We start from the raw sequence: 22,714 nt of genomic DNA on the forward strand, positions 1-22,714 counted from the left end.
TGACCCGCCCCACCCTATATATGATGAGGAATTCTCCACAAGTAACAATACATTTCTCGGCTTTCAAGTTTCAACAGCTTCAAATTAAAACTAAATTCCTCGTTTCATTTCTCACAGATAAATATTTAAATACGACCATATAATTATCGGAAAAAATGTATCTCAAGGCTTCCTTAATCTGTATATAATTGTAATATCTATGACCAGAAGAGTCCGGTTTTTTCCTTTTTCTCGAGTCAAAACATACAATTCCGCATAAAATTAGCCATTGCCGAATAAGTTCTACCACCCCTAAAAGACGTTTGCTAATAAATACGCCTTTATCCTGAATCAACTAAGGATGAACACGGCGGAGCTGCATCTTACAACCACCCTCCGCAGCCATCTCCTCGGCGAACAACATAAGTTAAAAAGACTACAGATGTGGAAAATAAGGACATAATGACAAACTGTTAAAGACTAAAAAGTCGTCAAGAGTAGCAGTTAGCCGATTCAAACTCGTGTAAATACTCGTCAGGACGTGAATCCATACAGCAACGGCCGAGACTCGCCGAAATAATCGTGGTTTTCATTCCTGGTCATGCCGACGTGGCAGCATCTCTGGAAGTCCGAGTTAGCCGATTCGCCTCGGGAGACGAGCCGGAGGATCTCCTCGAACAGCAACTCGTCGCACGGGATCGCCAGAGGTCCGTGGTTGTTGGAGAAGCCGTACTCTTCCTCGACCTGGCTCAGAAGCCGCCTGAAAATCGGGTGGTTCAGGTGCGTCGCGCGCACGATGAACCTCCTGCAGCTGCTACCTACGTAGATGGCCACGTGTCCAGCCGGCACATCCGGCCGCCAACGGTGAGACGAAGCCGGTAATGTCGCCTTCCTCCGCCATGCCCGGAGCATTTGCCTGATGCTCACAATGTGCCGGATTGTGTTGCATTTTCCCATAATTGCTGGAGAGAGAGAGTGGGAAGGGAAGGTGAGTTAGAGCGCTCAGTTGAGGAAAAGCTGTTCTATGTTTGAATATTTAACTTTGGAAAACTCCCGTTATAAAGGGATCTTCATAATGTCCCTATACCGAAATTGACCTTGGATAATCAGACTATTTACGACATTAAGTTTTGGTACACAACCATTAATGATTTGTATTGTAAGTATGAATTACGAAAAATATGATATATTTGTTATGTAGTTGAATATTTTTTTTAATTAATTAATAAATATATTATAATTGAATGAAATTCAGAGTGAAATAAAAATTTTGCCATAAAACAAAGGGCGTGGAGTGTGTTTGTAGAGGGACAGAGACAGAGTACTAATAAGTGCATAACAGAGAGTAGTACAATTTTAGGTGGTTGCCTATGATCTCCTTGTCTCCCCAATGTTGGGTGTTAACCAGTAATCATGATTAAATTAGTTGATATAGCAGAGATTTGGGGAATATTTGGTGGGACCATCTCTTGTCTTCCCACTTACTTAACCACTGTTTATTACTCACTCTTCAACTATTTAAGGGCCCCCATCAAAATTAATTATTTTATATTCGTAATTTCTTTCTTCTTCTCCTTAACATTGAGTTTTTTTCTTTCAAGTACAACGGGAGTGGGCTGAAGGAACTTGAGCTTGACTATAGGTCTTCTTCTTTGTTGAGGGGACATGATGTAACTCAATCCATTGATGCCCGTTACATTGACCTGTTGTATTTTACTTGGTTAGGATTGATGTAATTGAATTTCACGGCCACATATTTATTGGCTTTGAGAGGAAGAAGGAATGCGTTGGTTGCATATTATTATGTCACAATTATTTAGTCTGCCACAAATTACAGACTGCAATGGCAGTTCAATTTAATGTTGATGCAGTTGTACCAAAACCCTGTAAATGACTTAAATGTCTTTTATATAGGCTTTACTTGGCCCCTACTACGCCTAATAACTCAATTCTCAACTTTCTCATGAATCCCTCCCAAAGATAAATTTTTCACACGTACTCACCAAAATACACTCAACTTAGACACAGAATCAATTAAGCTTCTGCAAGAGATTTGTAGTCGTGGTGACAGTGCATTATTCTCAGCTTCCATGTCAATCCACCATCAGAGGACAATAAAGAGCAAAATGTGGACAATTAACAACTCTGCACAAGAGAGGCTGCAGGCATTTCTTTTCTTTTGTGATGATGATAAGAGTACAAATGTTTCTCTCTCAATTGAGTGATATTTATCTCATTTCCCAAGTCAGAGAAAAATGAAACATAACAGATGTTAGAGGGAGCCAGATCCATTCAAAAAAATGCTCCGCAAACCCAACGGTTTACAAAGTAGAAAACAATGGTCCTTAGCATCTGGCCAAATTAAAATCTAATTTCTTCCTTTCCATTATTTTGCCGGAAAAAACAAAAAAAAAAGAACACAATGCTCCTCTAGTGATGTCCCTTAGCTTCAGCTTTCTTGTGAGACTTGGCCTTTGCCTGGTAAAACATAACGACAAGCTGTCAGTCTCTCCAGCTCTCACCATTAGCAAAAGATGGGATAGATCAAGAAAACATAGAGCAAAAGTAGAAGAAAGTGGATCATATCTTTCCAAAATTATGTTCTGTAGACTTGTCAAACGGCAAGCGACACAAAAACAAGAAAATACATGTTATGTAAGATACGTTCAGATGGATGCATATAGAATCCTTAGGAAATGAAATAACCATCGGCACCAGTTATGTGGATCTTGGTATTGTTATCTGCTCAACTTCCTACAACAGTATCTTCACCATCTGCCATTCCTTAGCAATAGTATCCACTATATCAAATTGTAATATATGCTATAGGCCACTATTTAGGAGTACCACAACCACAACAGAGTTTTGCATGATACAGTGTTCATTTAGCATTATGATGCATACCGAACTAAGAACATACATTTAGTAAAAACATCTTTTCTGACAGAAAAATTGGATAGACATTTAGAGTTGCTGAATAAAAACTGCAATTGCAGTTAAAAAATTAAGCCATTCAGAAGCAAAAGCTCTCACTAAAACACCTATATGCTATAGACTATAGAGCCTCCAACCTCAAAATACTTGATGGAAAGAAGTATCCATAACGCACCAGACAACAGAGCAACTCCCAACCCACACAAGGAGAAATGTATCGTGAATTCCAGCAATTGGCTAGTGTGAAGTCAAAATATAAGTGATTTTGTAAGCAATATCAAAAACATATGCACGTCAACAATCCCATGTAGACCAAATTGTGCTGCAATCACAAGAGAAAAACATAATTCACCACATTTCTTGGCAAAGCTCCGGTCGGATGCGGAAATGAACCCTTTTCCCATATCAATTAATGCCGAAAATTTCATTTGCACAAGATCCATCCATCAGAAGCACAAAAATTTCCTATCTTCATATCCTTCATCTCAAACAAACATCAGCTCCAACACCTACTCTAAGGATATTTCCATAGCTCTAGGCTCGAAGCCCATTTCCAATTTCTAGTATCCCATCCCCAAATCTCACTTCACAAACATAATCCCTTTTCATAGAAGAAATTTATGCAGGGCATAAGATATTTTTAGGCTTCAATAATTAATAATCAATTTCCGGATCTGATTTGTCAAATCCAAACCGTAAAACCCAGACCCAAATAAAATTAACATCCTATTGGCAAATCCCCTTCAAGGAGCAACCAGCAAAGTAAAGCTCAACAGCGTATTAAATATATCCAGTGAACCAAAACCAGGGAAGAAGGTCAAAGCAATCATACCTTAAGAATCTTAAGTTTTACGCTCCCGTAAGCGAGTCCGAACGTGAAAGCGGAAACCCTAGCGACCTGCCATTCATGAAAATTCAGCTAAATTCCCACAAATCCAAACACAATACACCTACATATATGCATAAAATACAGATCGGATATAGAAATGTAAGTTACCAAAGCAAGGGTGCTCTTGCCGGAGTACGGTCCAGGTGGCGGCGCCATTGTTAGAGCTTTTTGACAGAAGAAAAACAGACCAAAATTTTCTTCTTCGTTTGAGCTGAAAGTCTAAAAGAGGATGAACAGAGATCTATCTCCCTCTTAAGCCCTAGTCCTGTTATCGCGCACGTGTGGTTCGTGCGTGTGCGTACGTCCAGCTGGGTTGTGATCCGGTGCGTCACGGCCTATGACGAGCAAATTTGCGATGCCACGTCTGCAGTAACTTTCTTTGTTAATGAAAAATTAAAACTTGTCAAATGGACTAGTTACAGTAGATCAGTAGGCCATTTATCAATCCGATGGAGGCCCGTTCACTGGTCCAATAGACTAAGCTGAGTTCACCAACTTCCTCATGTACAGGCCCAGTACAATTGTTTAGCCCATTTATGAGTCCAATAGGTTTGGTTGTTCATCAGTGGCCCATTATGTGGTCCAATAGACTAAGCCCAGTTCATCCATGACCTCGGTTTCTTTCAGTTTAACTGGGCCCAGGTTGTAGTGGACCCAAGTCCAATAGCAATCTGGATTTCTAATATAACATATGCAATTCCAAACAGCCCCTAAATTGTAGTTAGCTCCGCCGTGCCATCTCCCGGAGGTTCGAGGCACCGCCGCTGGCTCTTCTCTCCGCCACTGTTTCCCTCTTCGCCCTGTTTCTCACTTGTTCTCTGGCGCATCGAGATTGCTCCAAGCTACCACTACACGCTCAGCTGCCGCCACCCTGGAAATTTGGTTCGACTCTGTTTTCTCGTAATGCGATTATTATAGTAGGGTCTGGAATTTATGTGTTATCTAAATCTGGTTTTTGAGATAGGGCTGCTGAAATTACGCTTGGACAAATGTGCCTCTCGAATGTGTGAATAAGATAAATATTGTTGCAGTTTTTCTTCTTCTTCTTCTCTCTCTTAGATATTTTTTTTTTATCGATTTTACGGGTATAAACTTGTCCAAAATTCGATATGTTTGTATTCATTTCCAAAATAACTTGAGTCAATTTTGTGAATTTATTTCTGGGCAGATTGTGGCGGAGCTTTGAGCACCTCTCTTTTCTGGACAGATTTGATCTCGTTCTTAAGCAGATTATTATTTTTCTTTAACTTAAGTTGTTTCTTTATTTTCATTTTGGGCAATTATTTTATGTATTTTATGTGTTTTTTAGACGGATTTTCCTACAGTTTTTGGTGCAATTGGAAGAGTTCTCACAAATAAAAAGGATTCAATATGAATGAATAATGCAGTATATCGTTTACCAATTTGACAATAAAATGAGAAATTGTGTTCCTTTTGGGATGAATGAGAACACACATGTCAAGTAGTATTTTTATGTTTTCTTGTGCAGTAAAATGCTTTTTACTCAAACTTTAAGTATTTGGTCATGCTAGGTGTAATCTTGGTTTAGAGCTATCTGCTTGTGGATGGAGCCCGAAGTGGTGGAAGCCGAATTGGTATTGCCTACTCACATGAAGTTTAAGAAGATTCAGATGTATGAAAAGTATCCGAAGGGACAGGCCAGAGTTAGGTGGAAGCATCTCAAGCAGATTATTCAAGCTGAGAATTACCAAAATTATCCACCTGATGTGCCAAATTGTGAGTTTGTGCCTTCTTGCCTTTGTGTTTGAATCATCTTTACTAACTAATCGATGGAGTATCTAATTAGTGGTCACATAAATCTTAAAAAGAATTTCTTTTGAGTGTAGATAGATTAACATGATTTCTTAGTTTATACTCCAATGCATTCTCTTTTCTGATTCAGGGTTGGAGGGCGTGCAAATATGAAAACTCTATTATACTCGATTGTCATGCATGCAGAAATGCTATGCTAGACTAGGAATCTGTTACTGTTTATATGCACCAGGGTGTAGCATTTGCACTAAAATTGAAAATTAGAGAAGGATTTGTTGAATGCTCCCCCAGTCCTATTGTGATGTATGTCATGCTCAAGATTTGTATCCTTTTAGGGATCATTTTAGTGTCTGATATTCCTACAATGCATTGCAGTTGCTATTGGTGTTGAATTCTGTACTTTTTCCTGTTACTTGCAGATGTTAACATTGAGTCGCCACCATCTATGCGTCCATGCAAAAGAATCTGTGATGTAACTGGATATGAGGTACTTATTTCTTTCATAACTTGCTTTCTGTTAGCAATTTCCCATGTTAGACTTACAACATACCGACCAGATGAAAGGATTGCGCTTTTGATTGTATAGAATTTCACTTTTACATGCTTAAACCCTGCATGTTGATGGGACATTGTGCTCACAAGATCTCCATATGAAGTCCAGCACCATGAACAAAATACTATAGAAAATATTCTTATCAGGAACTGGATAAATTGATAGAATTGTGTCAGAGATTATGTCCTTTCATTGGAATCTTTGGTTTACTGTAAAAAGTTTTCAATATGTGTTGATTGTGATTTCATGTGGTTGCTGGTAATCTTGGCATTTCTGGCGACATGAGAAAAGCGCCTACTTGTATTTGTTTATTTTTTCCTTACTGTTTTTTAGTTGATCATATAGTTCTACCTCTTGGTATTCTAGTTACCCAAACATGGGCATTTACATTATGCTTGGCGCCTTCGTATAACATTGAAAGAACACATGCAATTCTGTATCTGCTTCAGTTTATTCACTGGCTTCTACCTCATACATGAAAAGATATTGAATTCAAATACAAAACCGTGTATCTTGGTGCAGGCACCTTACTTCGATCCAAGAACCAAGCTCCGTTACGCTAACGCAGAAGTGTTCAAGGTCATAAGATCTCTTCCTAATGACTATGTCCAGAGGTACTTGGCTCTCAGAAATGCTGCTGTTGTCCTGAGGTAGCTCCGGATGACTAGAGAAATGGATGTCTGTAATTACTTTTTCTCTTCTGGTTGGTTACATTGACATGTATTATTTATTTATATCCTGCTGTAAAATGGACAATTTTCATCTCTATAATTTATATGCAGAACCGCCTTACTGCCCTAATGATTGAATTGAGAAAGTCCGTTTGGTTCACTTGATAATGGCAATTGGCCCCGGCCCCGATCTGTCCTCTTTGGGGCAGGTTTGGGGTAGAATTTGGAGGGTTCAGGGTGGTTTGATCGGGACTCGTCCGGGTCTAGGGCGGTGTACGTGTTTTGTTCTGGATCTGCTCCGCCCCATCCTGAATAATATATATATATATATATATATATAATTTAGGGTAAATTACATCTTGCTATCCGAACTACTCGTTTTTATATTTTGTTATCTAATTATTTTTTTTATAAACTTATCATCTCAACTTTGCGAAATTTGTATTTTACCATATATGACTTCTTTTTTGTTGATTTTTTTGTCATAAAAAAATAACATGTTGTGCATGTGAAAAATTATCACATTACATAATTCTTAAATATTACATGTGCACTGCATGTGATATTTTTTTGACAAAAAACTTGGTCGAAAAATAGTTATAAATGGCAAAAGTGTAAAATGGCATGGCAGGTTAGCACAAAAAAAGTTCAGATAGCAAAGTATAAAAATGGCCATAGTTCGAATAGCAAAATGTAATTAATCCTATATTTTATTATCTATTATTAATATATAATTCATTATTAATAAAGTTATAGTACTCTATGTAAATTCTTAAATAATTTTTTGTATATATCCAACTCTATATAAGAAATATAAAAAATAAACTTGATGAGAAAATTAGTACTTTAAATAAACGTATATTTTGTTTTATGCAATTCATTTAGATTGAAAATTATATTAAAATATTTAAATTTAAGCTAACATTTATTAGAAAAAATAAAATATTAATTGAATGCATTCTATGTGTCGTACGATTCATTGTAGATCGTAACATAATATTACTTGATGAGAAAATTAATAATTTAGAGGAATATATACTTTGTGCTATATAATTCATTTTATAGTGAAAAGTGAAAACTATATTAAGGTATTTAAATCTAAACTGATATTACTTATTAAAAAATAAAATATTAGTTAAATATATTATTTGTATTATATAATTCAGTGTAGATTTGTAAAATGATATTACTTAATGAGAAAATTAAATAATTTAAATGAATGTATGCTTGTGTTAAACAATTCATTTTAGGGTGAAAATTATATTAATGTATTTAAACTTAAACTAATATCACGTGTTAAAAAAATAAAATATTAGTTGAATCATGAATGTATTAAGTCTAATTAAATAATTAATTTACATTATTTAACTATAATAAGTAGTGGTTAATTAAAATAACGATACAATTATTTGTAGTTAAAAACAAAGACTTAAAAGTCAAAATTCAAAATTTCTCTTTGCACCTAGGGCGAGGTACAGGGCGGGGAAAAATTAGGCTGGGTGGGTCTGGTATAGGTCTGAGACCCGCCCCGTTGTCATTAGTATTGATAATGTATTCAACTCAGACAAAATTTAGTTGAATCAGGTTAAGTCGAATTCGAGTAGTTTGATATTTTTTTTTAAAAAAAAATATGTTTTATTATCTTTCTTAGTAGGTGAATTGAGTTCATCTCTATTTTGAAAATTTAATTAGTGAAATATATAGGCTAAAACAGAGAATAATATGGTAGTTAAATTACAATGGTATAACAAAATACTAGTAAATCTGGCACATCTTATGTATGTATATAATTTTTTAAAATAAATTAAATAAAATATTTATAATACTAATTTTTATAGCACAAAAGAGTACCTGAACATATATATTAAGATAATAAATTAGTATAAGTATTTTGATTTATAAAAATAATGACAAAAAAAGATATAAATAATGTTGGAGAAATCAAAACATGCATGGAAAAAAAATAATTATGAAAAAATATGATAAATGGAATAGTTAAAAATATTTAAAATAAATGACAGACTAATATTTGCTTTGACTTTGACTCTGCCGGTGTTGTACGCCTAAACCAGGTGATACGATCCAGAAAAATAAGACCAACCGTATATACGCCTAAAAAGAAGCAAAACTCCAGCTTCGACGGTCAAGATTGGGATAATAATCCATTGCTTCTGCTCTATAAGACTCTCGTGAACATGCAATTGCAAATGCACAATATCACGAGTGCGAGTAGAAAATATTGGTGAGCTATAAGGAAATCAGAAGAAATGGCAAACCCCAAGGTTTTCTTCGACATGACAGTCGACGGCCAACCAGCTGGCCGCATCGTGATGGAGCTCTACGCCGACGTTGTTCCGAAGACCGCTGAGAACTTCCGCGCACTCTGCACCGGTGAGAAAGGCACAGGGAAATCCGGCAAGCCGCTCCATTTCAAAGGCTCGACTTTCCACCGCGTGATCCCCAACTTCATGTGTCAAGGGGGAGATTTCACCGCCGGGAACGGCACTGGTGGGGAATCGATCTACGGATCGAAATTCGAAGACGAGAACTTCGTGAAGAAGCACACTGGACCGGGGGTGTTGTCGATGGCGAATGCAGGACCGGGGACGAATGGGTCACAGTTCTTCATCTGCACTGCTAAGACGGAGTGGCTAGATGGGAAGCACGTGGTGTTTGGGCAGGTGGTTGAGGGTTACGACGTGGTGAAGGCGATCGAGAAGGTTGGATCTGGTGGGGGGAAGACGTCGAAGCCGGTGGTGATCGCTGACTGTGGCCAACTTTAGATCTATCTCGTGATGATCTTTGTATCAAGATCTGATGATACTGATCTGATCCATGTTTTAGATTTTCTTTGCTCTCATAATGTGTGGGCTATTTCGTAGCCAACTAGCCATGTTTAAGTTGAATATCATCAAGTTCAACTAATTTCGAATAAGATGGAATTAATTAGGTTAATTACCGAATATTAATATCCAAGCGCATGATCATCCATCTTCTTCACCAATTCATGTTTATGGCCTCATGCACATCATTTTTGCATTCAAATATTTCTAAATATTCCCATGCACTTACAAATTAGACGTACAATATATTTCATATTTCCCTCTTTACTTAAATAACTAATCTAAACTACCCGAAAATAGACTTCTTTGGTGAAAAATTGAAGTGTTTTTTTGCGAGTAATTAGGAAATTAGCATGACAACAATATGAAAACGGAAAATTGCATAATACTCGTGTGTTATGTTAAAATTACACAAAACTTTCATGTGTTAAATAAATAGTCATAAAATATCCTATGAATTTTGAAACAATGCAAAACAAACTCCATCCAAAACTGACCAGAGGTGCTCACACGCGGTTCAAAAAAGAGTAGGGGTGTGTTTTTACTCTCTTTCAACTTTTTTGGTCGTGAGATGATCCAAAATATCCTTCTTCTCTATTATATTACATTACTCAAAAACCAAAGAACAATTTTTCAAGCAAATGGGGTTGGAATATTCGATCGAAAGGTATGAATACATACTTTTTCACACTGTGTATAGTTTCAACTTCTCTTTCAAAGCCAAGAAAAATGAACTAGTTGTCTCTGCATTTCTTTCAAAGCCAATACAAATTAGCTTCTTTCGCTTTCCTCCAAATAAAAAAAAAAAAAAAAAGAATTCGTTAGATTCCGATACACACAGTAAAAAAAAATTAAAAAAATGAGACAAAAAATTGAAGACATTCTTATCGTTGATTTTGACTTCGTGTTCTTAGCTATATTTTTAATCAAAAGGTTCACAAGGGCCAATAACACTCAATTTTTAAGCTAAAATTACTAAGTCAAACAAAGGAAAGTTTTACAAGATTAAACCCAAAATCACTGTGCCCTAATCTATCTTCTCCCCCTCTTTTACCAATTCCCATTAAACTGAAATTATATTACAATCCTTTCAAAAATTTAATTTTTACACATGATCATCTTTTGTCCTTCATTTAACGTTTTCATATAATAATTTCGTATTTATAAAAAAAAAATATTATGATGCTAACCTTACTCAATATATAGATATATAACATTTATTTCTTTATAAGTACAAAAATATACATGAAGAATGTAGATGAGAGAAAAAATTGAAAATTCATAAAGTTTTTTTTTTATTTGCGTCAGTATTTTCTATCCAAACTGTAACAGAAAGCGGATAAGTGCAAGTCGAGAACTTTCGAAAAATACAAGTATAATTTCAAAAAAAAAAAATTGAGGAAAAATTTAATTCAACATTTTCAAAAGGGGTCTAAGTATAATTAATTTTTTTTATATTAATGGTTGCGGGTTGAGGTCATGGGTTTTACCTCGCTTCAATACTTTGAGGTTTGCGAATAATCTAAAAATATAAGGTTATAGGAGTCGGGGTCGTCCAATTAGGGTCACTTAATGCTTAAATCAGCTAATAAATTTAATAAAAGGGTTTAATATGATAATAATAGGTTAAATTTTTTTGAAATTCCATGCTCTTAAATGAGTTGCAGCTGGAGTCCAATCATACGGACACATACAGGGCTTTACCCAATCCAAATTCGTGGGCGGTCATCTAAACACCTTTGAGATGATCTGAGCTGCATGGGCCCTACTAATGCGAAAGCTCCAGCCTACCAGCCATAGTGGGCGCCTTTTGAAATTTCCAGATGCGGCCGAACTCCAGTGCTTGCTAGGCCCTTACATAAAGACCCATATGATTAATCATATGATTCATTTAAATTTGACCCAACATTTTTCAACCTAAATTTTCCCCTCATGCTGTGCTACTTTTTATTATAAATAATAAGATAAATTACAATATATTTTTCTGATATAATTATAAATATTAAAAAAATATAAATATATCCTAAAACTATAAATGAGGTATTTATAATTTTTTTTTGAAACTATAATGAATTTTATAAAAAGAAAATTAATTATAATTTAATAATAATAGCAATGGTTGGAATTATAGATCCATACCTGAATAATTAATTTATTGGGTTACCCGTGGGTTGTGCCACCACATGGACACGCGGTCTCCTAACTCTAATAATTCTCTAATTGAATTTCTAATCTTTTTTGCGATAACCCATTTTGAGCAAACTACGTGTCAACTATCGAATTGCTCAAAAATAACAAAAAAAAAATATTAATAAATAGTGAATGTAGCATCTACTTAGACTGAAAATTCTAACTCAAAATGAATTTTATTAAATTTTAATAAGTGTATTATATTTACAGTGTAATTAATTTATAATTTAAGAAAAAAATAATCAGTCATATAATAAATTTATTATATAATTAATTTATTTGGATCAAACCTAATTTTAACAAAGATTTTATATGAATTTCTATAATTTGATGTCCACTGCAAAAGAGATTTGCGTGATATGTGGGCGAAATTCCAAGTTTCCCTTTTCAAACTAGTAATTGTTTTATCTATTTAGATCTACACCGTACCTACCCTTTTCATGTTCTTTAGCCACATCCAATCATCTTTTGTCGAATTGTAAAAATGTCTGCATTTCACAACTGCACCCTCACAAAAATAGGATCCAATATCTTTGATTTTTTTTCATTCTCACAATTTCTTTGTCAGCTATTGTAACATGCCCACAAACTTATTTTAAATCAAGTTTGAAAGAGTTATGTCTGATGTTGTAATTGATTCATTCATGTCCGACTCGAATCCAACATATTATTATTTGAATTGAGTTTGAATTTCAAAGTTTATCGAGCAAAAAATTTTATTTAAGTTTGTTTTGTTAAATTTATTAAATCGAATTCAAATGAGATTTTATTGAATTTTTTTTTATTTAGATTTCAGCCTTAAATATACGACAATATATTATAATTGATGTTCATTTTTAAAAAAATTGATTAATCACATGATTAGAATATTGCAATTACATTTGGTTTGAATATTCAAACAACTACCGACAATTATAACAATCATAAACTATTAATCAATAACACCTGCTACTAAAATAGAATTACATCTATTATTAAAAAAACATAACAGATGATTACAATCATCAATATCAAATATCTATATCTAATAATTACCGATAATCATAGCAATTATATACTATTAATAAATATCGAATAATTATATGTAATCAACAATTACTATTCTAATACAACTACACTTATTATTAAAATAGAATTACAGTGGATTACAATCACTAATACCAAGCATCTCTATTTGATAATTATATATAATACATAGCAGCTATTAAAATTGAAGTGTTAGGAGAATTTTGGAAACATAATTATTTGAGCGCGTAGCAAAAAAATAACAAAAAGGAATTGCAAAATACAGGTGGGTAGGAAGCAGTGGTAGATTAGTGGAGTCGTTGATGGTCCAATTTCTGTCCATCTTCAGCTGATAGCAGCGAATTCAATACCCCGTCAACTCTCCGACACAATCATATGCGCGAGTGAAAATTTCTCCCCCACTGCTCAACAGTTAGACCGCCGGGAACGGAGCTCCCCGACACGACGCCGGCGTCCAACTGTCTCTCGGCCCACGCCTTTGTTTTCTTCTCTCAATTATTTGTGGGTTGAAAAAAACAATTTGCGCCTTGTGATTGGCGGGAATTCTCTTTGTCGGGATCTTGGGTTCTTGTTTTTTACTTGGTATTGTACAGAGATTTAAGTTCGGGAAGGCATTGGTTTTTTTCCTCCTTTTGGGCTGTACTGGAGTTGGATCAAGTGTATAGATACAGAATTCGCATAGGTGTGGGTGTGTGTGCGTGTGTGTCTATATATATATATATATATATATATATAGAGAGAGAGAGAGAGAGAGATGGCGGTTTCGGATAATACGAGAGGGTTAATATTAGCAATGTTGTCTAGTTTGTTCATTGGGACGAGCTTTATTTTGAAGAAGAAAGGTCTTCAGCGTGCTGCTGCAGCAGGTACACGCGCAGGTATGAATGATTTATTTATTATTTATTTTAATAATTTGCTCGGATAGAAAAGATCTGTGATTCAATTAATCTGTAAATATGTGATTTCGATGCGAACACGATTAGGGCTGCAGTAAGATTGGTGATTAGTGGATTTTGGATTGCATTCTTGATTCTTATGCTCTTAATTAATGTATTGCGTACTGAATTTAGCTCTTCTGTGGCATGTTATGGATTGATTGGTGTGGCAGTAGTTCGTTCTGTGTATTTTGAATTTGGAGTAGGAGATGTTTGGAATTGAGTATTTGATGGAATCATCATGTTGTGAGGACGAAATTTCCAAATCGGTTTCTATAGTCCGTGGCCGTCTGCTTCACAAACTTGATATTGAAATTGCCAAAATCGGTTGTTTGCCTAATTTTTGTAGTTCAAAAGTCAAAACCATATACCTCTAGAAGATATGTACCTTTTTTATTGCTCTTAGACTGCATTCTGTTTAGCATATTTGCTTTTGATTGCTCACTGAAAGAGCTATTAGTATTGCAGGTGTTGGAGGCTACACTTACTTACTAGAACCTCTTTGGTGGGCGGGAATGATTACGAGTAAGTTGTGGATTCATACCCTTTCCCCTTTGCTCCCATCTGATTACGAGTAAGTCTTGTAATTCCTAATTGTCATTCTGAGCAGTGATTGTAGGAGAGGTTTCAAATTTCGTGGCATATATTTATGCTCCAGCTGTTCTTGTGACCCCTCTTGGTGCGTTGAGTATTATTGTTAGGTATGAGTTCGGAACTTTTTGACTGCTCTTCCATGAGGCAAACTAAACATAAAATTGGGATTTCTTGATGATATGTACTGCACTAACCTTTTTCATGAATCTGAAAAGTGCTGTTCTGGCACACTTTATGTTGAAGGAACGGTTGAGAAAGATGGGCATTCTGGGATGTGTTTCTTGCATAGTTGGATCTGTAGTTATAGTCATTCATGCACCACAAGAACATACTCCAAGCTCTGTCCAAGAAGTCTGGATTCTGGCTACTCAACCAGGTTTTGCCCGTCTTTCTTCTTCTTATTTCTCTCTCTCTCTCTGCATCTGATGTTCGTGTTGTTAATCACACTTACATTTGTTCATTGCTTCTGTATACAGCGTTTCTCATTTACGTGGCAGCTACATTATCCATCGTGCTAGTGCTGATGCTGCACTTTGAGCCTCTCTATGGGCAGACGAACGTACTGATTTACTTAGGGATTTGTTCCTTGATGGGTGCACTTACGGTAATTGCTTCTCATCAATCCTGTCAATATACACAGCGAATCCCTTGAATTTCGAAGTAACTTGCAATTATGTACGCCTTGATGGAGAAGCTTCTGTTCCTGAGATTACTGTGTATTCAATATTTTCATCCAGGTCGTGAGCATAAAGGCGATCGGAATTGCCATCAAGCTCAGTTTGGAGGGGATCAATCAATTTGGATATCCACAGACTTGGTTTTTTCTTTCAGTTGCCGTAGTCTGTGTGATCACACAGTTGAATTATTTGAACAAGGTAGTCATAATCTACTTGTTGTACATTGATGTATTTGCCGAACCCTTTTTCCTACTGAATTTCTTATTAACTGTACATTGTTTCTGTCGAATCTTTTGTATTTCTCTTTCTCAACCTTGTCGCTCTGTGTCACATATTTTGTTCAGGCACTTGACACTTTCAATGCTGCAATTGTTTCTCCTATATATTATGTTATGTTCACAACTCTGACTATTATTGCGAGCGTTATAATGTTCAAGGTACCATCTATTCTGTGTAACTACACTTTGTCATTATCAAGATGCACCAGAGCTTTTAGCTCAATATGGGTTTCACTAACTATGATTGCACGTACTTCTTCAGGACTGGTCAGGTCAGAATGCAAGCAGCATAACCTCTGAAATATGTGGATTCATCACAGTTCTCTCTGGAACTGTTATACTTCACATGACACGGGAAGAGGAGCCAGCAACTTCAACAGGTATGAATTCTTGGCGGCTACATAGGGATCAATGGATATGAAGCAACGGATATCAAATCCTTCAACTCTTAGTTGAACTATGTTTTGTGAAATATTGATAGATTTCAAATTCTTTTTATATAGAGTGATTTGAAAACCGTTCATCAAATCTAAATTGTTCCATTTAAAAGTACAATGAAGCTTTCAGTTTGATCTAAGTGCATTTAGAAACCACACAGACAGACACAAGTTCAGCTAAGTTGATAGCATTTGTGGCTAGGAAGGAGCATGCTGCTCATCTCGTTGTCTATACTGATACAATATCCGTTGGTGAATTCTTGCAGGATCAGTAACTTGGTACGATGGAGACCATTCAAAAGGCTTAGAAGAGGCTCATTTCATCACATTGAACAATTCTGATTACTTTCGTTAATCATTTTTTTCGTGGAGACGAACTTTGGGACAAAATTCCTTGCAATGAATCCGCGTGGATGCGGCATATTCTTGGATGGCCCGGGACAAAAGCATTTTGGATCAGTTTAAGCATTGTAAAATATGGAGGGCTGTGGATTTCTTTACCTGTGCAGGGAATTGCATGATTGGAGTCTCGTCCGGGATTTTTGTCAGTGGGGGATATGTACATATTCTGCCTGTGTTTTTACAATTCTTTTTGGTTTAAGGTTTGTTGTGTTCATGAAAGGGAGGTTGCAGTGGCATCATTTTCAGTATGCTTTATTTACTTTTTATTTTAGATATGTATAGAGCGGAGGTCAAAGGATTAATAGAGTTTTTCAGAACTAGCATTTATAGTTTGTTTTTCAAAAAATCGATAGGTTAAATGTATACGAGTTTATCCATATCTGCTGCTAAATGGTTGATTATAGCCCCATATTTCAAAAAAGCCAATATACTATTTTTTAAAAAATGATTCTTCTTTATTATTTATTGATTTTTTTTATATGTTTTCTGCAATTGGGTGATTTGTATTTTTAATTTTGCAATATTAATATCGTATTTTTAGAATAAATAAAAAAGTATATTATTATTATTATTATTGTGGCGTGCAAGTGGCATGTGTTTTCCATATTCCAAACAAGGCGCAGGCACCAGCCATCCCATAGAGTAGATTCTCCTCATAATTAAAAAATAATTTAATATTCCAACCAAAAAGCCGTGAACTCAATCTTGACCGTCTTTTTGCTCCATTAAATCCGGTGCCGTTGGATCAAATTCTCGTAGCCAGCCACCTTTGTTTGTGTTATAACCGATGAGTCTTGGCCTCAGACCGACGCAAAATCTTCACAAAACCTATCGCACTATTGCACCCATCAAATCGCAGAGCGACGAGATTTTTGTGAGATTAAGGAGAAGCGAGGATGGCGGCCACGGTGAGCGCTTGGGGGAAGCCAGGAGCCTGGGCTTTGGATTCGGAAGAAAACGAGGCGGAACTCCTCCAGCAACACAAGAAAGATTCTTCCCTGGATAACGGCGGTGAAGCGGCGGACTTTCCATCACTCGCGGCTGCCGCCACCTCTAAAACTAAGAAGAAAAAGCCGCAGGCAATATCTCTTCAGGAATTCTCCGCATACGGCGGGCCTAAGCCGGCGGCGTCTCAGCAGAAGGGCTTGACGCCCGATGAGCTGTTGCTTCTTCCTACCGGCCCACGTCAGCGGTCCCCTGAGGAGCTCGATCGTAATAAGCTCGGTGGAGGCTTTAGATCTTACGGTGGCGGCGCCAGGGATGAACAGCCGCGCCGTCAAGGAAGCTTTAATCGGGAGTCGAATCGTGACTTTGCGCCTTCTAGGGCTGATGAGACTGATGATTGGGGGGCGGGGAAGAAATTCTCGGGTAATAATGGGTCTGACAGGAGGGAGAGGGGAGAAAGAGGGGGTTTCTTCTCTGATTCACAATCGCGAGCAGATGAGGTTGACAATTGGGCGTCGAAAAAGAGTTTTGTTCCCTCTGAGCCCAGGAGATATGAAAAAAGAGGAGGATTTGGATTGGAATCGGGTAATGGTGGGGCGGACTCGAGTAATTGGGTGAAAAGGAAAGAAGAGGAGGGGCGCAAGACTGGTGGAGCTTTTGATAGTTTGAGGGAGAGGAAAGGGGGCTTTGAGTCGAATAGGGTGGATTCTGAGAGTTGGGGAAGGAAAAGAGAGGAAGGGAATGGTGGCAGTAGGCCGAGGTTGAATTTGCAGCCAAGAACACTGCCTGTGGATGAAGGCCAAAAGAATGAGATTGCTAGTGCAGTTAAGCCTAAGGGGAGCAATCCATTTGGTCAAGCTAGGCCGAGAGAGGAGGTGTTGAAGGAGAAGGGACAAGATTGGAAGGAGATTGAGGAGAAGCTCGAGTCTGTGAAGATTAAGGATGTTTCTGCAGGGCCCACTGATGGGCCAGCGGTTGGGAAAAGGAGCTTTTGGAGTGAAAATGGGAGAGAGAGGTTGCAACAGGAAGATAAGACTGAGAGGTCTTGGAGGAAGCAGGAAGCAGTTGATTCTCGTCCTCAGAGGTTGGTGACATAGGTCGAATAGCTTTCTGCATTATGGAGAATTTTGGGAATTTGATTGTGGAAACTCTTTCGCGAATGGTTGTTTGATTGAAATTGTCATTCGCCTTACATTGCAATGCATGGTTTGCAGAATTGTGCTATATGTTGGTTGCTTGCATTTTGTGCCATCTTAGGCTGATACTCATTACTTGGCCTTTTATGATATTTAGTTGTAAGGCATCTGCTAGATGGTGTACTGGTTTGTTGACTTGTCAATTACAGGGATTTGTGTGGTATGTATTTTTTCACAATACAGGAAGATATTGATAGAGTCATCCAGTAAAGATGCACATAGATCAATCTACAAAGAGGTTGATGGCGTTTGTGATTCTTATATATGTTTCTTTCTGCTAGTATTTTTGCATGTGATCAGTGGTAGTAAGCAGAAGTTTTTTGGCCTTCATGTTTGTGTATGACCCTGTCCTTTCCTTTTACTGGATATTTTGGGTACTTGTTTTCTGCTGCTCAGGGAACACAATTTGAAAAGTATCACTCGTTTTGTCAAATAATTGACAGCTCCCTTCTCATCTTATTAGTAAAAGCTGTGACTCTTGAATCATATGGGGTCACAAATAAAATATAGGTTAGAAGAGCCTGCTCATAATAGTTAATATACTATTATTCATTCGTGGAGTCGCCTAAGACTGGTGAGCAACTTTTCAGCAGTTTGGACAGGCAACCAATCCATAATAGTCCTCCATCAAGCCCCATTAAGTGGTGATTTTTTGCATCTGCATGATATATATGTCTGTATTTGTCACTTGCACTGAAAGTGCAATTGATGGTGGCACATTCATTAGATTTGTATTTTCTGCTGTAGTAGGTTGGTCATGCATAAGCTGATACTATTTTGGAGGTTGACTTAGATTTTGATTTGCGTGTAACCATGGATGAGGTGGAGATGTGTGCTAACACGAGCTGTTACACCATTGCCTCCTTTTCTGTTTTGCTTTTTTTGTGTGTGTGTGTGTGTGTGTTGGGGGGGGGGGGCATGGAGGTGGGTTTTTTCATGTGGTATTTTGTGATGTGCTTTTCTGTTAAACTGGCACAACTATTCGGTTTTTAGAAACTCAACACAACATGGGTATACTACAGACCCTCCATGCATTCTTTAATTCTTACTATTTCATTCTTTAACCTTTGTTTTGTGTTACTAAATCCTTCACATTTTGTTTATTGTAGTGCTGGTGAAACTGAAAATGGAAATGGAAATGCTGGTGATCCAGAAGCGAGAGATTCTCAGGAATGATGCTTAGCTGATCAGCTTTAGCAGTGAAGAGAAAGCATTGGATGCAGCATAGGAAGAGTCAAACTCATAAGATTTTGTTCTTACCATATTTTCATGTATCTTGGAGTAATATGATTGCAATGGACTATATAGAGCAATTTTGGTAGGCTTACAGGTAGAATTTTTCTTTTAGATCAATGCCATATGGCTTTGTTGTACTTGGTGTGTGGTAACAACAGAACTTGTCCAATGTTATTAAGTTCTTTGGCTGTGTGGATCCCTGAGATGATGTTCTTTATTCAGACTGAAACAAAATATAGTTGTTCTTTCTATGATAGATCCACATTCTTTTTCTTTAATCAATGCACTGAAACTAACTCAATCCTTGTTTCTTTTTTAGACCTCCCAATTTCTACAATTAGATTCTTTTTAAAACTTGTATATAAGTTGTTACGTCTAATGTGAAATCATATGCTTGTGTGATAGCTTCTGTTGATAACAACCTTCTGACCTGTATGTATCCATTATTACAACTGTTGATGATGGTGCTAGCTTGAACTGCATTCTTGCATACATGCTCCTAATATCTCCCCGAAGACAGTGGCAGCAATCAAGGCACAAGTATGAGTCCTAAACAACATATGCAAGCAAATATTAGGCAGTTCCTCTTCTTTCACGACGTCAATTCATCCCTTTGATCACGTCTCTCACATGCAACTTTTATCTCTACATGTTTATATGTTTGAAAAATTCTTTCTTGGCCAAAATACAAAGTGTGAACACATGGTATGTAATTTATTATTTTTCCTAAATTGTAGACTAATCACATTATAAATGTATTATATTTGTCATATAGTTAGTCCAAGTCCAGCCTAACCCGATTTGATTTAAAATTTCTCCTCTATATATATATGTGTATCTATCTACAAACAATGCAAACCATATCCATCATTCAGTGTGCGGTGTATGTGTGTGTAAGAGAGAGAGATGGACAAGGTAATATACACAATTCTCATGCTTTGCTCGATTGTACCAACTGCACTGCCGATGGTACACGGCGACGGGCCTAGCACCAAAAAGAACTGGTTCAAAAAGCTTCCACACAAGAACCAAAAGGCAACCCACCTTCATTTCTACCTTCATGACATCGTAAGTGGGCCTAACCCAACAAACATCCCAATCGCAATGTCCAATTCTACGGCCCAATCACCTACCTACTTCGGTCTCATTGCGGCAATAGATGACCCACTAACATTAGGACCCAGCCCAGATTCCGGGATAGTGGGCCGAGCCCAGGGCCTCTTCGGCTCCACCTCTTTGGAGGAGATCGCGTTTCACATGACTTTTGATATCGTGTTCACTAATGGGAAGTACAATGGAAGCACGCTTACTGTTGTGGGTCGTAACCCGTTTTTGCGGGAGTATCGCGAGTTGTCCATCGTCGGTGGGTCCGGTGTTTTCCGATTGGCTCGCGGCACAGCCATATTGAACACGGTAACATATAATAGTACTTCCGGGGACGCTGTTGTTGAGTATAATGTCATGGTTTTACATTAATAGACTTTTGTACGGACCAATTGTTTCTTGTAATCTTTGATAATGATTTCTAAATAATGATGTTATGTTAGGACATGCTTTCTTGTTATTTGTTGCAGATCACTATATATTTAATTGCATTTTTTCCATTATAATAATAGAAATTAGGATAAATTATAGCGGACTTTTTTAAAATTTATTATAATTATAAATACTTTCTCATTTTTTAAAAAATTACAAATACTCTCCTAAAATTAATGGACGTCTAACAACAATTTTCTCGTAATCGTTCATAGTAGGAAAGTATTATTTAAAAATATATTATAATTTTTTAAATAATAATAAAATATTTATAATTATAATAAATTTTAAGAGGATTTATTGTAATTTACCTTAGAAAAGTATTTTTACAGTTATTTCCTTGTTTTGGTAGTTGAGATGTTGTTTGACTTTAATAGCGTTAAACCAAATTATTGCGGAAATAGCATTTGCAAATTAATAGGGCTGTAATGTACTTCTTTTAATTAAAACATATGATATTGAAAAGACTACTGAAAAAATAAAGATTTATTTTGAAATGATTTTTAAAAGAAAATATAAAATAGGGTTGAGTATGTTTTAATAATTCAATTCAATAATTGGCATACATTTGGAATATTATCATCTGTCACTAATTTTTGCACTCTTAACTGGTCTCACATTTAAAACCGTTCCTCCATTGTAAAAACATCTCCACAATTTTCAAGAATAGATCCGATAATGATGATTGTTTTAAGGGCAATCTATAGCATTTCTTTATTTGTCTCTTTCTATTTTAGTAAACAAAATGTATTTTAGTGCACAAACATTAATATATTTTTTATATGGATTTTCGATCCATAACTGTGGAGGTGGAACTTAGTTAGACTCACTGAAAGATATTCAACTGATATCATTTGATATTTAAGTCAATTGGGACGAAATTAAGTGGATGGGGAAGTAAAATTAATCCTTGTGAGTGAGAATTAAAGCAATTCGCAGGCACGCATGTATGTATACACGATGTAGTAGAGAAACCGAGCCAGGATTGTATTACTGCAAAGTCCAGAGCAACTGATATATACCGGGTAGCTAATACAACCAGACAATTATGAGCTAGGGTAGCTAAGCTGCTAATACCAAGAGCGGTACACCAATAGGTCGAACAACGCTATTCTGACTCCGAGGAAGAATAGAATAAGTTGGTCTATTGCTAATGTTTTGCTAAAAAAAAAATGATATACTGTGGTTAAAAAATTGGACATGATTTTAGTGCTTTCATATTCTATGGTGATTCAATTCCTAGTGGGTGGTGGGCTTCCTGAAAAAGGGCTCGAAGCAGTGGAAAAATGGTTAAAAAAACTTCTTCAAGCCGAGGAACCCAACGTCCATCCTGGTGACTCCAGTTCCACGTCTCCAACCTACTTTGGGCTTGTCTCCATGCTAGACAAATCCCTTGACTACTGCGCCACAGCCCAACCGGTCACGGGCTATGTCTCATCTCAAGAACTGGCCCTATTCTCCGGGCTGCAATCCGATCAATTATAAGTACCGCGAGGCGGTCATAGTTGGTGGCTCTGGTGTTTCCCGGTTGGAACGCAGTTGTTGCAACCGCCAAGACCGCAGAGTTTACAGCAAAATCCGGCAATGCTGTAGTTGAATACAATGTCAAGATGTTGCAGT

General features: G+C 36.7%; 6 protein-coding genes across 6 annotated transcripts; 5 read left to right on the forward strand and 1 right to left on the reverse strand.

Moving 5' to 3' along the window:
- On the reverse strand, positions 201–1,060 carry LOC105172953 (auxin-induced protein 6B). Its single transcript, XM_011094576.2, has one exon. It carries the CDS (start codon positions 934–936, stop codon positions 514–516), a length of 423 nt encoding a protein of 140 aa, XP_011092878.1. The 5' UTR covers positions 937–1,060; the 3' UTR covers positions 201–513.
- Positions 4,504–6,959, forward strand: LOC105172955 (chromatin-remodeling complex subunit ies6). The gene is made up of 4 exons (XM_011094577.2): positions 4,504–4,684; positions 5,335–5,539; positions 5,995–6,062; positions 6,651–6,959. The coding sequence occupies exons 2-4, from the start codon at positions 5,368–5,370 to the stop codon at positions 6,780–6,782; spliced, it is 372 nt and encodes a 123-aa protein (XP_011092879.1). The 5' UTR covers positions 4,504–4,684; positions 5,335–5,367; the 3' UTR covers positions 6,783–6,959.
- Positions 8,979–9,775, forward strand: LOC105172956 (peptidyl-prolyl cis-trans isomerase 1-like). Its single transcript, XM_011094578.2, has one exon. It carries the CDS (start codon positions 9,067–9,069, stop codon positions 9,580–9,582), a length of 516 nt encoding a protein of 171 aa, XP_011092880.1. The 5' UTR covers positions 8,979–9,066; the 3' UTR covers positions 9,583–9,775.
- LOC105172957 (probable magnesium transporter NIPA6) lies at positions 13,074–16,586 on the forward strand. The gene is made up of 9 exons (XM_011094579.2): positions 13,074–13,736; positions 14,262–14,318; positions 14,404–14,494; positions 14,603–14,763; positions 14,864–14,991; positions 15,125–15,262; positions 15,409–15,501; positions 15,605–15,722; positions 16,046–16,586. The coding sequence occupies exons 1-9, from the start codon at positions 13,613–13,615 to the stop codon at positions 16,132–16,134; spliced, it is 999 nt and encodes a 332-aa protein (XP_011092881.1). The 5' UTR covers positions 13,074–13,612; the 3' UTR covers positions 16,135–16,586.
- Positions 16,939–19,814, forward strand: LOC105172958 (eukaryotic translation initiation factor 4B3-like). The gene is made up of 2 exons (XM_011094580.2): positions 16,939–18,210; positions 19,432–19,814. The coding sequence occupies exons 1-2, from the start codon at positions 17,078–17,080 to the stop codon at positions 19,496–19,498; spliced, it is 1,200 nt and encodes a 399-aa protein (XP_011092882.1). The 5' UTR covers positions 16,939–17,077; the 3' UTR covers positions 19,499–19,814.
- LOC105172982 (dirigent protein 21-like) lies at positions 20,429–21,066 on the forward strand. The gene has a single exon (XM_011094609.2). The coding sequence runs from the start codon at positions 20,465–20,467 to the stop codon at positions 21,032–21,034; it is 570 nt and encodes a 189-aa protein (XP_011092911.2). The 5' UTR covers positions 20,429–20,464; the 3' UTR covers positions 21,035–21,066.

The sequence above is a fragment of the Sesamum indicum genome, linkage group LG10 (genome assembly GCF_000512975.1).
Source record: "Sesamum indicum cultivar Zhongzhi No. 13 linkage group LG10, S_indicum_v1.0, whole genome shotgun sequence".
Classification (NCBI taxonomy): domain Eukaryota; kingdom Viridiplantae; phylum Streptophyta; class Magnoliopsida; order Lamiales; family Pedaliaceae; genus Sesamum; species Sesamum indicum.

What these genes read in the sequence shown, in the direction of transcription:
- LOC105172957 (XM_011094579.2), top strand. Translation starts at nt 13,613, where the DNA reads ATGGCGGTTTCGGATAATACGAGAGGGTTAATATTAGCAATGTTGTCT. An exon ending in GTGGGCGGGAATGATTACGA is followed by an intron (nt 14,319 to 14,403) that starts GTAAGTTGTGGA and finishes CATTCTGAGCAG; the next exon opens with TGATTGTAGGAGAGGTTTCA. An exon ending in GATTCTGGCTACTCAACCAG is followed by an intron (nt 14,764 to 14,863) that starts GTTTTGCCCGTC and finishes TTCTGTATACAG; the next exon opens with CGTTTCTCATTTACGTGGCA.
- LOC105172956 (XM_011094578.2), top strand. Translation starts at nt 9,067, where the DNA reads ATGGCAAACCCCAAGGTTTTCTTCGACATGACAGTCGACGGCCAACCA.
- LOC105172955 (XM_011094577.2), top strand. Translation starts at nt 5,368, where the DNA reads ATGGAGCCCGAAGTGGTGGAAGCCGAATTGGTATTGCCTACTCACATG. An exon ending in TCCACCTGATGTGCCAAATT is followed by an intron (nt 5,540 to 5,994) that starts GTGAGTTTGTGC and finishes TGTTACTTGCAG; the next exon opens with ATGTTAACATTGAGTCGCCA. An exon ending in GTGATGTAACTGGATATGAG is followed by an intron (nt 6,063 to 6,650) that starts GTACTTATTTCT and finishes ATCTTGGTGCAG; the next exon opens with GCACCTTACTTCGATCCAAG.
- LOC105172953 (XM_011094576.2), bottom strand. Translation starts at nt 936, where the DNA reads ATGGGAAAATGCAACACAATCCGGCACATTGTGAGCATCAGGCAAATG.
- LOC105172982 (XM_011094609.2), top strand. Translation starts at nt 20,465, where the DNA reads ATGGACAAGGTAATATACACAATTCTCATGCTTTGCTCGATTGTACCA.
- LOC105172958 (XM_011094580.2), top strand. Translation starts at nt 17,078, where the DNA reads ATGGCGGCCACGGTGAGCGCTTGGGGGAAGCCAGGAGCCTGGGCTTTG. An exon ending in GTTGATTCTCGTCCTCAGAG is followed by an intron (nt 18,211 to 19,431) that starts GTTGGTGACATA and finishes TGTTTATTGTAG; the next exon opens with TGCTGGTGAAACTGAAAATG.